At 33.3% G+C, this 11,945-nt stretch overlaps 1 protein-coding gene across 1 annotated transcript; it reads right to left on the bottom strand.

Annotated features, from left to right (window-relative positions):
- Nucleotides 1–5,367: 5,367 nt before the first annotated feature.
- LOC111892604 (uncharacterized) lies at nt 5,368–6,138 on the bottom strand. The gene has a single exon (XM_023888658.3). The coding sequence runs from the start codon at nt 6,044–6,046 to the stop codon at nt 5,537–5,539; it is 510 nt and encodes a 169-aa protein (XP_023744426.1). The 5' UTR covers nt 6,047–6,138; the 3' UTR covers nt 5,368–5,536.
- Between the last annotated feature and the right edge of the window lie 5,807 nt (nt 6,139–11,945).

Genomic DNA, 11,945 nt, shown 5'->3' with positions numbered 1-11,945 from the left:
CCCTACTCTTCTCATACTGATTTAAGAGTTGACTGCTTAGTCATTCACGATATAGCAGAGGTACATTTTTATCTTCAGAACTATCTTATCTTTTCTTCATCACCTTCACTTTCACATTCGTAACCCCTGAGACTCTTAAAATTACCACTGAGGTTTATGGTTACACAGATTTTGTGTTTATGATCTTCAAATTGTGATCACCACAATTTGAGTGAAACCTAAAATCTGAATCATATTTATGTATGGACGGTGAACAATTAATAAGTTCTATATTTTTCATCATCATCATTGACTTAGAGAACCTACCAGTTTTCCATTGGATTTTTCTTGAGGCAAAAAATCAGTTGTAATATTTTTACAGATTTCGATGGGGTGAAGGTAGGATTGAATATTTGTGGTGGAGTGTGGTGGCAATCGATGGTGATAGTGGCGGATGGTGGTAGCAGTTGGTGGTGACAACCATTAGTGGTGATTTTTTTTGTGTTTGTTAAGAGAGATGGAAAGAGAAATGGGGTGGCCGGACATTTTTTTTAAAGTTAAAAAGTAATAATTAAATTAATTTATGCATTTAAGCAATTAAAGAAAATTAAAAAAAAGTTATAAGGGCATAATTGTGTTTTTAAGTGTATAGAGACCAAAACCAATTAAAAAAATCCAAAGTTGGATCATTTGTACACTATTAAAAAAATTTGAACCAAAACAATATAATTTTATCAACCACAAGGTCCGTTTTTGTAATTTTATCAATTTGTGACCTTCATATTCATATTTAGACCAATCTCATACCAATTGAGACAATATCCTTATGGTTAAATACTTCTAATACCATAAAATTTGTTTTTTGAAATGAGATCAACATTTAGGCATAATATTAGGGTCTATTGTTCTTTGAAATGAGATCAACATAATATTAGGGACTTAGGGTCTATGTGCTTGAGAGTGTTTTTGAAAAAAAAAAAGTAAAAAGTACAAAAAATTCGGTTTCCACTTTTTTGTGTAAACAAGGAAAAAGACGAAAAAAAATCGGTTTCCACATTATAGGGCCCACTCTTTAAGAGAATAAATCTGCAAAAAAATGAGTTTAAAGTCAAAGCATTGAGAGTCAGATTGAAAACTCTGGAACTGTTGGGTCAAAACCCTAAGAAAGATTTGATGAACATAATGCAGAAAATAAGAACAAACACAATAATGAAGATATGTCGAATGATCAAACGATTTATTCAAGAATATGAGGAATAAATTACACTATAATAACATATTAAAGTAAATCTACTCTACCTAAGAAACTTCATTACGTTTGGCGGCTACATTTTTCCACACCCTTAACCCTAATAATGAATAATACATGACAAGATATAATGAACAAGACAAGTCTTGGGCCTAATAACCTACACTTCATCAAGGAGGCTCATTGTCATAATCCATGAAGTACTTTGAACCCTACATTCTCCCCCTCAAAGTATGGAATGGATGAAAATGCTTCAACTTCCAAAACAAGCATCTAGCAAATAAGAAAGGATCTCGTGACGAGGAATATCAAAAGCGATACACGAATCTTGATTATTCAATAGTCTTCAAAACGGGTTCTAGGATATATAAATGCGAAACCAAGCGCTGAAGTAATGTTTTTAAACTTCATTTTCTAATGTAATCTCAAAGATCTTCAAGAAAGCCAAACCCGCCATAAAAATTCATTTCGGAATTAAGAAAGCCAAACCCTCCAAGTCACGATGATCTTCAAATGAGCTAATGATCTAAGCCACCAAAAATTATCATGTAACAAACCAAATTTAAGATTCGTAACATCACTTGATCGAGAAAACACTAGAAGTCGGAGATATATCAAGGCTTTAGAAGAGCTCGATGTGAACTTCTCTATAAAAGCTTTAGAAGAGCTCGATGAGAACTTCTTTATAAAAGCTACCTGCATATCGCTATCATAAGCGTCATCAAAAATCTTCAAATTTGAAAAGTCACAAATACAATTTCGAATGACCATATCCAATCCCCCCCCCCCTCTTTATAATAAAAAACGTGATTATAAAACCTTCAAATGGTCATGAGAATGATCTTGAATGGATAAACAAATACTATGCTCCCTTGCGACAAAATGAAATAAACATTGAAGTTAAAAATCTGAAATAGTCGGAAAAATTTGACGTTATCGCGAAAAACAACCTTCCGAACAGCCAAGACTTGATGGAATCCATAATTTTCTGTTCACGAAAAAATATATGCATTAAAAAACCAAGTATGTTCATCAGCCCTTAAATTTGTAATCATTTTCGAAAATTGGGTAGAAATTGTCATTTGTTGATAGTCAGGGGACTGAAATCGTAAAACAACATCATTTTCCCTTTGATTTGCAAAAAATTTGGAAATTGAACATAAACTGTCATATCGTTGAAGTAGCAGGGACAAAAAATGTAAATCCAAGTCATCTTCCCCATTTAATATCTGATAAAATGAACACAACTTCATAACTCACATCTTGAAGACTAGAACTCTGAATCCAAACATCAAACAACTCCGATTAACCCTTCGTTACGAACACAAGTTCGCTTATTGATATTCGTGGGAGTTACGAATTTGAGACCAGTCACATTTCCAATTGTGAGCCCGTTCTTTTCGAATCAATCAATCACAGTGCCGATTTCGAACCTTATTCCACATCCGAGTTCAGCAATTTAATTTTGATTCCTGTTCTAGATCCGAGTCCTAATTAATTCCGATTGTGAATCCAATTTCATTTGTTCTGATTGTTTTAAGCTCCGATTGCGAGACCCACTTGGCGATTGCGAACAGGTCTTCAAAGCAATTACGAATTCGTTTTTGTTCCCGAACACAAAATTTTGACTTTAATCGGTGGCAAGCAATTGCAAACACGATCATTCCGATTCCAGGTCACTCGACATTACACTTCTAAAATCCAGTTCCGAGATCAAGTATCAATTCAATTCCGAGATTGATTTTAAGAACAAAGATTGATTTCGAATTTGACTTTGAATATGACTTTTCTGGTTTGACCATCCGTTCGTCATCTGTACATCACAAGACTTCGAAATTTCCACTCAATAAACACCCAATCGAGATGAGGAACAGATTAAGCAAATAGATTCAAACAGCATAATCAAATAACAAAATCAAAATCGATTTTGAGAATGATACTGTTCATAAATCTTGACTCAAGAACAGAAATCGATTAGTAAATCAAATTAGAACAAATGATTAACTAAATCAAATAAGAGTCGTGAATCATGAAATCAAGCAGAATATAAGAATGAATCGCTTAGATTGACCAGAGGATTTCAAGATGCAACGTTCACAATTTAGCGATATGTCGAATGCATGATTTAGTGATTTCAGACGGCAATAAAGGAACGATCAATGAACAGTGAACGAAATTTGTGGGCTTTTTGAGTGAAAAGAATGAACAGCAACCCGTGAACTTAGGCGATACAAAGCTATATGACAGCACCCAATTTTTTCGATTTGACGGTTCGATCTATGATTTATCATTCATGGACGTTGATAAGATCCATCCATTTAGCAGCGCATTAGGATGGCATAGGAAAGAGGATTGGGATGGATTGTTTAATGCCTCGACCGGATGAGGCTATGGAATGAATAAGGTTTTTCTGTTTAGTCACTTTTAGCTGGTTCCTTAAGTTTCCACCATTGAGCGTGTGAATCCCCTAAGATCAAGTATCTATCTCTGGGAGGTCTACCGCATCGCTGTATGGTTGGCCTAGACTGGGCTAGACTAATATTAAAGGGAGTATAGCCCATCCTCCGAAACGAAGTCTTTGCGGAAAAAAAGAAGGATAGAATCCCTTTGAATGAATCGTCTCGCACAACCAAATATCCTCCCTATATTAGTAGGAAAATAAGACTCGCCATCTCTATGAATAAGAGTAAGAAGTATTATCAGTCGCCTCCTTGTGCTCGTTGTCTTGCAGACCCTCACGCATTCCCGCCACAAATATTGTAACCGCCCTGAACCTTTACCCTGCTCTTCTCCCTTCGTTCTATAGCATACAACGATGATGGGCTCAAGAACAATATGTCATATGATGAATGATTATAGATTAAAAACAATTGGGCTAAACCAATATACCTAGATCTGGGAAGCAACAGATTAACCTTGAATAGAACAATCAATCAGATCTAGTCAGAAAATAGAAAATACAAACAGGATACGAATCAGGTTAATAAAGAATTACCTAGATGAACAAAAGAATTATCGAGATGAACAGTAGAAGAATATCATGAATCTTCATGAACAGTAAAACAAACAAGAACCTTGATTCTAAACCGCCAAAAACCAAAAATCTTCAATAGCTTGTGCTGAAAATCATCAAATCAAGAACTGATACTTCAAAAATCAATAGATCTTCAAAGACCTGGTCTGATACCACTTGTTGGGTCAAAACCCTAAGAATAATTTGATGAACATAATGTGTAAAATAAGAACAAACACAATAATGAAGATATGTCGAATGATCAAACGATTTATTCAAGAATATGAGGAATAAATTACACTATAAGACCAGATTAAAATAAATCTACTCTACCTAAGAAACCTCTTTATGTTTGACGACTATATTTTTCCTCAGTCTTAACCCTAATAATGAATAATACATGATAATATATAGGGAATAAGAGACTGTTATATAACTCATCAAAAGAGGGGTGATGATGGACTCAAACATTTGTCAATAGTGCGGGAATGCGGAAGAGACGATGTATCGCATTTTAGTACAATGCCCTTTCGCAAAGTCAGTCGTGGAGTGGATTTTTAGTTGGTGTAAAATCCTTTTGGTCAGCTTGTATTCGGTGGTTGATGTTTTGGATTATCCCTCAAACTGGGGTAATTGTCCAAAAAAGAGTAAGATTCGTTGGTATATGTTACGGAATGATGTGAAGTGTGTGGAAACTGGAAAACTAGGAACGATTAGCGGAACAAAAACAAAATGGCACCTACAAAAGTTGTAGATATCATCAAATCCATCACTTTTGTTTGGTTGAAACACATAAATGGTAATGGGAGTCTTAAATGGGCGGATTGAACTATACAACCACTCTAAACGGTGCTTTTTTCATAAAATTGTCTGCAAATTTTTTTTATTTTTTTTATTTCCATATTGGACCTGTTTGGGTCTTTTCCTAACTTTGCTATAAGATATTTTTGTCGGTTCCAAAAAAAATCTATGAAAATCAACGACATCATTTTTATGATTTTGCAGATAAAATGCAAAAAGGTTGATCTTTTACATGAATTTATGATAAAAATCTTAAAATTATTAATTTAGAAAGTTGAATTTACATTATTATCCAAGAACATATAAAAGAAAATATAAACACGTATGCAACCAAAACAAGCATTTCCAATTTTAGTACATGTCCTCTTTCACGTTTCCATTGTTTTAATTCTTTCTTCTATGTCAAACTTTGTACAATTTTCTTACCTAAAAAACCCCATATTCAAAAACCCTAACTAAAACCCCAAACCCCATCAACGGCGCGTGCATTACACTTACTCGCACAGCGTCTGCCCAACATCATCGCCTAAAAACTTCGCCAGCATGTCATCGTCACAGTAACCATTACTCGAAGCATTGACCAAACAACTCCCATCCTCCGCCTCTATCCACCCACGCGTCTCCTCCCCAACACCTTCCCACGCGCCACCGTCACCAAACACAAAACCACATCCACCAGCTATCCCCGCCATATACGAAGTATCCGAATCCGAAAACGAAGATCCACACAGCTCCTCATTACCATTAATCGTAATGTACGACGCCGCAGTCTGAAAAATCACCGGATGCCAGCAAGGATCGTCGATGATCTTCACCTTCATCGGATGCGTCTTCTCCGCTGAAGCTTCCAGAAACTTCGATAACTCAATCGCATTTACCTCGTCGTCATTTTCCATCGAGAACAACCACCTCACCATGCTGTCTACCTCCTCGCTCACGTCCTCCGCCTTATACTCACCGTCTTCTCCGGCGACCGGCGATCTTTCTCCATTGTTATCCTCCATTTTTTTTCTGTTAACTGCAATGTTTATCACTACTACTACTACTACACTCACGGGTCTAAGTATATATATACATATAGAGAGAGAAAATCTGTTTTAGAGAGAGAAAGTGGTGGTATGATATGCGTGTACGACTGCTGTACTGATATGGATTATCAAGCAGAAAAAGACGGATAGTGACAAAAGTGGAAGAAAATGAAAAGTAAGAAGATGACAGGGTGGCAGATGGAAGGTGACACGTGGATAACGATGGAGTGTAATGCGGAGTGGTGTGGGGTTGCACAACAAAACAAAAAAAGAGTCGCTTAATTATAAATGTTGGTGAAATATTTAGAATCAATTAATTGTTTAAATAATTGAACTTTTAATGAGTTATAAAAAGTAGTTGTGCTATTAAAATATGTGGTTGGAATTTGGATATACATTTTTTTTTAAAATGTTACAGACTTGCAGCAGTCTTTTAGGAAAAAGGAACATTAAAACTTACTCATATTTATTTATAATAATTTAAAAATATGTTCAAATTATAATAGTAACATATATAGTAATAAAATTAATATCCTCTGTAAAACGCTTTGAATACATATTACCACAACTTTAATGCAGCATAATTGGTTTTATGATAATAAGTTTTATAAAATAAACAAGTTTGGAATTTTATTGGTATCTTCGTTTTATCATGAATACACGCTAAAAAAATTACCATAAACATAAAAATGGTGGTGATTCTTATACATTTTAATCATACATAATAATTTATTCTTTATACAGTAATAAAGGATACTCATCTAAATCATAAACTATTATGAATAATTAAAAAATGTCGGTATAAAATACAACCATCTAAAAGATTATCCTTATTATCCTTATAAAAAGGATGATTAAAAAATCATAAACTATTATAAACTATTATCATATTTAATAAAATACAACCATCATAAACTATTATGAATAATTAAAAAATCATAAACTATTATGAATAATTAAAAAATGTTTGTTTTTGAGTGACAACCAAATAATATCTATATTTGTCATGTTGAGTGTATGTTTTGTCTTATTGTCTTTGAAAATTATCATCTCCAAAATTCAAATTGTTTTGAAAATTAATTTCTTCTAAAATTAATTTCTGAAATTTATAACTTCATAAAATTGATGTTTTGCTATGATTTTATAATTGAAATTGTAAAAAAGTATCTGCACTTTAAAAAATATATTATGTTTTAGCTATTCATAAGTCGACTAATAAAAAATAACATTTAGTAAGACTAATTGAAATATGTAAAATAATATAAACGACATTTATAATAATAGGTCTTTTTGGAATTAATTAAAAATATATTTAAAAATAAATAAATAGATAAATAACTAGCGACTCTAATAAATAAGCTTTTATAAAAAATAACTTATAAGCTATTTTTTTACCTTACTAATCATGTCAATTTAAAAAAAAAAATCAATTTTTCATGGTGAAAAACACAACTTAAATGTATTGTTATAATATTTTGGTTGAATTTTGGGAATTATTGGGAATACTTTTAAGATTCTATGATGTTTAATCATTAATGAACTAAAAATATGTGGAGCATAGTGATAGCGACAAATGTTCAATGGATAATAATATACGAGGCATTGTGACAATGACAATTGAGTAAAGTTTTCAATGGCAATAATAAAGTCGATGCTTTTATATCGATAATGTTTATGAAAATTCTTCGAGAACTTCATAATAATATAAGCAAATAAACATGTGAAACATTTTTCACATGAAACCCCATATTAACGAACGAGATATTATGAAAATTGAATAATTTTCATGATAAGAGTGAATTTTAATACACTTGATAGAACAGCAATGTTGATATAACGGAAAATAATTTATGAAGGTAGGAACTATTGATTGTGTTTATATTTAGTCACTTTTTTTTACACTATATATCATCAAACTTGTTGAACATGTATTCAACAAGTTAGATGATATATAATATACAAAAAAAAAATATTAAATGTGAACAAAAAAAAATCTTCCCCACGACCTCCAATAACCTCCTCCACCATTGCAACCATCGATGTTGCCTTTACTATCACCATTACCTCTACCTCCATCATAACTACCACCACCACTACTACCACCACCTCCACCACCACATCTGCCTGCACTACAGCATCCACATCCACATCCACATCCACCAACTCCACCTCCGCCATCGTCACCGCCTCCGTCACCACCACCTCCACCATTAGTTACAGGGCCAGTCCTGAGGATTCAAATACCCGCAATGAGCCGGAAAAAAGGCCCTTAAGCCCTAAAGTGTAACGAATTAAATTTATATAAATTGCAGTTTTTTTAAAACGACGATAGATTTTATAACAATAAACATAGAAAAATCATAGTGTTTTACTAAAAAAAATGATAGAAAAAGCATCCACCTAACAGATATATTCAATTAATGAACATAAATCAAGAAAAGATGAACATCTGATTTTGTCATCCATGTTAAGTCATTAAGTAAAAAACCATTTAAGACAATGATATGAAGTTGATTGTGTATAGATTATTTAAAACTAAAAGCTTATAAAAGAAGTCTAGTAGTGGACTTCTTAAATATTGTATTCTTAACGATTTAACAATATTTATCCATGTTCAAGTTCACATTCACCGTTTCACAAAGTATTTTTTTTTAATTTGATATATGTTTTATGGTGAATGTAATTGGCTATAACATTAAAAAGTTTGTGTAGAGTTGCTTTTCTATCACACAAATTCCTAGTTTTATATTACTTGAAATAAAATATAATATATTATGGTGTTCATATCACTTTGAGATACAAAATCGATCATAACTGTGAAGGCATTTTTGCTTTATCCTAATTATCATGGTGCCCTAATAATTAAATCATCAATGGATAAATCATTCCCAGATGGATAAAATCCAATAAATCAAAAGAAAGAAGAAACTCATACTATTGCCAGCATATTCATATACCTTCTTTGTAGCGCCAACAACCTTCTTTGCCCATCTCCTAAATAGAACCCTCACTTTTTCCATTGTATCTATCATTATGCCAAAACAAACGCAAGCCTCTGAACATCAAAATACAATAAGGAATAATCTCAAAAGATATAATCAGAAAAATTGTGAGCAAACGCCATGGATTTGTATGTAATTTTTGGAGTTTTTGTATCCCAACAAAGATTCCAATGGTTTTAAGTGTAGCCAGACGTTCTCGTTACATGATATTTGGGCGTGATTCAACTTTCACGAATACAAACTACATTATATAAAAAAAAAATTAGGGCCCCTAAAAAACAATGGGCCCTGTTCACATGCCTAGTTTGCCCTCTTTCACAACTAGCCATGATTAGTTATGCCTTCACCACCACCACTACCACATATACTATCGCCACCGCCACCATCACCGCCTACAACCGTCACTACCACCACTACCGCCTCCACCATCAGCATCGCCACCTTACTACCACTACCACCTCCACCTCAGTCTTCATTGCCACCGTCACCACCTCTTCCACCTCCACTACCGCCTCTGCCACCACCACCTCCTCCACCTCCATCACCGTCTCCAACAGAGGTGATAGCGGGGGTGCTGGTGGTAGTGGCAGTGACGGTGGTTAGAGGTGGTGGTAGAGGTTAGAAGTGGTGGATGTTGGAGGTGGCGGTGGTAACGACGGAGGCAACAATGACGGAGGCGGTGGTGGTGACAGTGGTGGAGGTGGAAGCAATGGCGGAGGCAATGATGGAGACAGTGGCGGTGGCGAAGGCGATGGTGGAGGGGGTAGTGGTGGTGATAGTGGCGAAGGTAGAGATGGTAGAGGTTGTGTTTCGTGGCAGATGATGTGGTTGGAGGTGGTAGTGGAGGTTCTTTTTTATTCACATTTAGGGGTTGTTTTTTTTTTTTTTTTTTTTTTTTTTTTTTTGTGAAGAGCTGCGCAACCACTTTTGTCTACGCCGCGCAGACAACGCGCAGACATATGCCATCGCAGAGTGTTTGTTTTTTGGAAGTGCGCAGACCAAAAAACGTCTGCGCGAGGTCTTCCTGGCGCAGACATGGGCCACTGTCTTCAAAGGTCTTCAGACCTCATTTTAACCTTAAAAAAAAAAAAAAAAAAAAAAAAACCCGTTTTTTTTTTCTTTCTCTTTTTGCTGAAAATACATTTTTAATGTTTATGACATGGAATTAAGTTTGAAAAATTAATTTATTTCAACAGCTGCATACGTTAAAAACAAACAGTCTTCTTATTGCAGATTGCAGACATTTGGTCCACCTCTTCTGCCGCAGAGGCTTGCAGATGTGGTCCGCAGACTGCAGACATTTTGGCTTCAAAAAAACAAACAACACCTTAGTTATTTTTCTTTTATACACTATGTATCATTCAACTTGTTGAACTATTCACATGTTACTTTTTTACATATGATAGCAGGTCACAATGGTAAAATATAAACATGTTCAACAAGTTGGATGGTATATGGCATACAAAAAAATGAAATTGACTAAATGTGAACAAAATTAATTATTCATTACCCTCATAAGTCATTTTCCCAACATGATAAATAAGACAAATAAGGGATGGATGATAGATCATCCTTTTTTAGATATTTAAATAGATAGATAATGTATAAATAAAAGGGAAATCTTTAGAAAAGTTTCAATATTTTGGACTACTTTACAAAATATTCTCAAATTAATTTTCTTACAAAAAATCCTAAAAACCGGTAAAATGTTGCATTATGACCATTTTTCCTTCCCGAATTAGCCGGTAACAAATTAATTTATGACTATTCCATAAACTGACCTAAAATATTGAGACTATTTCGTAAACCCACCCAAATATTGAGACTTTTCTACAAAAACCTTTATTTTTTATTTTTGTTATTTTATTAAAAACTCAAATAAGTATATTATTTTTTTACAATTTGTTATTAATAATATTATTTAATAAATGCATATATATATATATATATATATATATATATATATATATATATATATATATATATATACTTTAAATACATATTTATAAATATAAAAACATATTTATACGTAGAAAAATGCATATGAATATAATAAATACATATGAAAAACATATTTATATATTTTTATACATGAAAAATGTTTTCAAAGTTCTTTTTTCATTTAAACATATTTATATGTTATTGAGAAAATAATTAGATGATGATAGAACATATTGATACAACGAAAAGATCAGGTCATGTTTAAGTATGGTGGACCAGGCCATGCTTAAGTATGGTGGACTAGAAATATGCGGTGGACAGACGACCATACTCATCATGTCTAAGTTTGGTGGTCATACGACCATACTCAGACCAAACCATGCTTAAATATGGTGGATAGACGACCATACTCAACATGCGTAACTAACATAATCTATACAAAAGATTTGATCATATCAAGTAACCGAAAATACATCTCTCGGGTAAAGAAAATATCGGAGATCAATCTTCAAACCACTTAAGGTTAGGAGTGTCTTCATATTAATCTTCACCATCTTCACATACAAATATTATGTGGGCTTATGTATAGATTGTGCCAGTTAGGCATGCTGAGTACGACCGTATGCCCACCATACTTAAGCATGACATGGTCTGAGTATGGTCATATGTCCATCATACTTAAGCATACTTAAGCATGGCCTCCACCGCACTTAAGCATGACCTTATATGTTTGTTGTATCGATATGTTCTATCATCATTTAGTTCTTTATCAACAACATATAAATATGTTTTAATGAAAAAACAAGTTTAAAAATGTTTTTAAGGTATAAAAAATATATAAATACGTTTCACATATGTATTTATTATATTTATACATATTTTTTATACACAAATATGTTTTTATATGTATAAAATATATTTATATATGAATT

This window comes from Lactuca sativa, chromosome 5 (assembly GCF_002870075.4).
Source record: "Lactuca sativa cultivar Salinas chromosome 5, Lsat_Salinas_v11, whole genome shotgun sequence".
NCBI lineage: Eukaryota > Viridiplantae > Streptophyta > Magnoliopsida > Asterales > Asteraceae > Lactuca > Lactuca sativa.
Note: the sequence above shows the minus strand (reverse complement) of the source record. Positions and strands in the feature narration are given on the sequence as shown.